A 3,376-nucleotide genomic window follows, 5' to 3' on the forward strand; every position below is an offset into this window, starting at 1 on the left:
TATTTATTTTGACTAATTCGTAAATATAATTTCGGCGGGGACCCATAGTTGTGGACCAAGAGGGTTGCCTAACACCTTCCCCTCGAGGTTATTTCGAGCCCTTACCCTAAGTCTCTGGTAATGCAAACCAATCCAAGAGTTAATCTCTCTAGGTGCCTTAACGCACCATATCTCGTTAGGTGGCGACTCTTTAAATACCCAATTCCCAAAAGGAAATAAGTTATCATACCCCATGAATGTCGAAACCCGGATCTCTCTCCGCGGAGGGAAAAAAGGGGGCGCGACACTAGGTAGATTATTAATCTTTTGCCTTCCTCCGTCTTCGATAATGACGGAGGACTTGACAAGTACCTTTTCAAATCCCTCAAATCCTGCAGACATTCCGGGGTCCATTCGAAGTTGTTCTTCTTTTTGAGTAACGAGAAGAAATGATGGCATTTTTTCGAAGACCGGGAAATGAATTTGCTCAAAGAGGCCAATCTCCTCATGAACCTTTGAACCATTTTTACGCTTGATAACTGGTCCGGGATGTCTTCGATGGCTTTAATTTTATCGGGGTTAACCTCAATCGCCCTTTGTGACACCAGGAATCCCAGGAACTTGTCGGAGTTGACCCCGAACATATATTTCTCGGGGTTAAGCTTCATGTTATGCTTCCTTAGGATGTCAAAGTTTATTGCAAGTGTTTAAGATCATCACCTGTGTTCAAAGACTTAACAAGCATATCGTCTATATAAACTTCCATGGTTTTCCCTATTTGTTTTACAAACATTTTGTTTACGAGCCGCTGGTAAGTGGCTCCGGCGTTCTTTAGACCAAAGGGCATCATATTATAGCAATATGTGCCAAAATTGATTATGAATGAAAGTTTTTCCTGATCCTCCGGGTTCATCTTAATTTGGTTGTACCCGGAGCAAGCGTCGAGAAAACTCATTAACTCATGCCCGGCCATTGCATCAATTAATTGATCAATGTTCGGCAATGGGAACGAGTCCTTTGGGCACGCCTTATTTAATTCCTTATAGTCTACGCACATGCAATATTTATTGTTCTTTTTTGGAATTACTACTACGTTAGCTAGCCACTCTAGATGCTTTACCTCTCGGATTAAACCAATATCAAGCAGGCGAGTTACCTCTTCGCCGACGAATTTGTTTCTGGCCTCGACAACAACACATTTTTTCTGTCTTACCGGAGGAATGCTGGGATCCAAGCTTAGCTTGTGTACGGCCACTTCTGGTGGGATACCTGTCATATCCGTATGCGACCACGCAAAATAATCGATGTTAAATTTAAGAACTTCAATGAATCCAAACCTTAGTTCGGGGTGCAATCTTGTCCCCAAGTGGAATTTTCTCTCCAAGAACTTTTCGAATTATGCAACTTGCTCTAGCTTTTCCGTAGTGGATTTTGTTGCGTTTGTCTCTTCTGGTACCTGAAAATACCTTGGCACTTGATAAGATTCCGATGCCTCTTTCCTCTAGTTGACTTCGCTTGACTCAGGAGCAGGTTCCGATTCCTATAATTGTTATGCTTCATGCTCCTTCCCTTTGTTACTGGAGACCGAAATTGCATTCATCTCCCTTGCCGCCGGTTGGTCACCTCTTATTTGTTTAGTTCCTTCGGGAGTTGGGAAGTTCAGCAACCGGTGATATATTGATGGCACAACCTTCATCTCGTGCAACCATGGTCTTTCCAGGATGATCTTATAGTCTATATCACCATCCACTACTTCGAAGAGAGTCGTCTTCATCACCCCTTTGACATTCATGGGCAGCATGATCTTTCCCCTGGTTGTTACGCTTGCGCGGTTAAGCCCGACGAGGAGTTTTGTGGCCGGAATGATGCTCCCTGTGATCTTGGCTTGCTCCAATTCCCTCTATTTTATAATATTGGCCAAACTCTCCGGATCCACCAGAACACGTTTGATTTTAAAATCTGATACATTTAAAGAGATTACCAATGCATCGTTGTGCGTAGCAACAATCCATCTACATCATCCTCCGTGAAAGTAATTTCGTCTTTGGCGACTTCTCGGAGTCTCTTGTTGTGGTTGCCACCGAGAAGGTAACCCCGATAATCCCGTTCCCCCTAAAAATCATATTGATCGTCAGGCGCGCGGGATCTTCTCCTGCTTTTGAGGGTTCCATGTTGTCACTGTTGCGATCATAATTATTTTTAGCCCGGTCACTTAAGATTTCCCTGAGATGGCCATTTTTCAGCAGTGTTGCCACCTCTTCCCGCAGATGCCAGCAGTCCCCAGTTCGGTGACCATTCATCCCGTAGTATTCGCACCACAAATTAGGATCCCTCTAGCTGGGATCGGATCTCATTAGCTTCGGAAACCGTGCTTCTTTAATGTTCCTCATAGCTGACACAACTCTACTACACTAACGTTGAAGTTCTATTCTGAAAGTCAAGGGTAGGAAGAATCCTGAGAACCTGACATTTCCTTGTCATGTAACGACCTGTTGTTCCGGCCGCAAATTCTTCTATCGATGACGAACCTGTCCGCCGACCTAAAATCTCTGCCGTGTCCTTCGGCCCGTTTATAGGGCAAAAACCATCTCCTCAAAGACCGTCGATCTATGTCGAAATCATCTTTTGACTTCCCTTTATTCTTCTCCCAGTACTGACCCTTATCTGATACCGAAAAAATGAGCTGATCATCCTCAATCCTTAACTTCGACTCGTATCGGTAGCGAACATTTCCCAAGTTATCGCTTGGAACTCGAGCAAGCTTTCTTTCAACTTACAGGAAGCATAAGAAATTCTCGGATTCAAACCCTTGGTGAATTCTTCAGTCGCCCATTCATCCGGAACGACCGGAAGCAACATTCTTTCTTTCTAGAATCGGGTTACAAATTCCTGCAGCAACTCGGATTCTCCTTGTGCAATCTTGAATATATCAGCCTTTCGGGCCTGCACCTTTCTAGCCCCGGCATGGGCCTTAATAAAGGAATTCACGAGCATCTTGAAAGAGTCTATGGAATGCTCGGGTAAAAGCAAGTACCACGTCAAGGCTCCCTTCGCGAGAGTCTCTCCAAATTTCTTTAGCAAAACTGATTCAATCTCGTGGGGAGCTAAATCATTCCAATTCACCGACGTTGTATAGGTGGTGATATGCTCCTGAGAATCTGAATTTCCATCATATTTCGGCATGTCTAGCATTTTAAACCGCTTCGGGATCAATTCTGGTGCCGCGCTTGGTTTGTACGGCAATTGAGAGTACTTTCTTTGAGTCTAGCCCCTTTAGCACTGGTGGTGCGCCCGAGATTTAGTCTATGTGGGCGTCACTTCCCTCAAAAAATGTAAAAGTTCATTTTTAAAGGGATCACTCTCGTTGTTGTGACCGGAACAGTTTCCCCTGGCCTTG

At 44.3% G+C, this 3,376-nt stretch overlaps 1 protein-coding gene across 1 annotated transcript; it reads right to left on the reverse strand.

Moving 5' to 3' along the window:
• Positions 1-673: 673 nt before the first annotated feature.
• Positions 674-1,255, reverse strand: LOC109214370 (RNA-directed DNA polymerase homolog). The gene has a single exon (XM_019378277.1). The coding sequence runs from the start codon at positions 1,253-1,255 to the stop codon at positions 674-676; it is 582 nt and encodes a 193-aa protein (XP_019233822.1).
• Between the last annotated feature and the right edge of the window lie 2,121 nt (positions 1,256-3,376).

The sequence above is a fragment of the Nicotiana attenuata genome, unplaced genomic scaffold (assembly GCF_001879085.1).
Source record: "Nicotiana attenuata strain UT unplaced genomic scaffold, NIATTr2, whole genome shotgun sequence".
In the NCBI taxonomy this organism is placed as follows: Eukaryota; Viridiplantae; Streptophyta; class Magnoliopsida; order Solanales; family Solanaceae; genus Nicotiana; species Nicotiana attenuata.

Excerpts from the sequence above, each read along its gene's own strand:
- LOC109214370 (XM_019378277.1), bottom strand. The coding sequence starts at position 1,255 with ATGACAGGTATCCCACCAGAAGTGGCCGTACACAAGCTAAGCTTGGAT.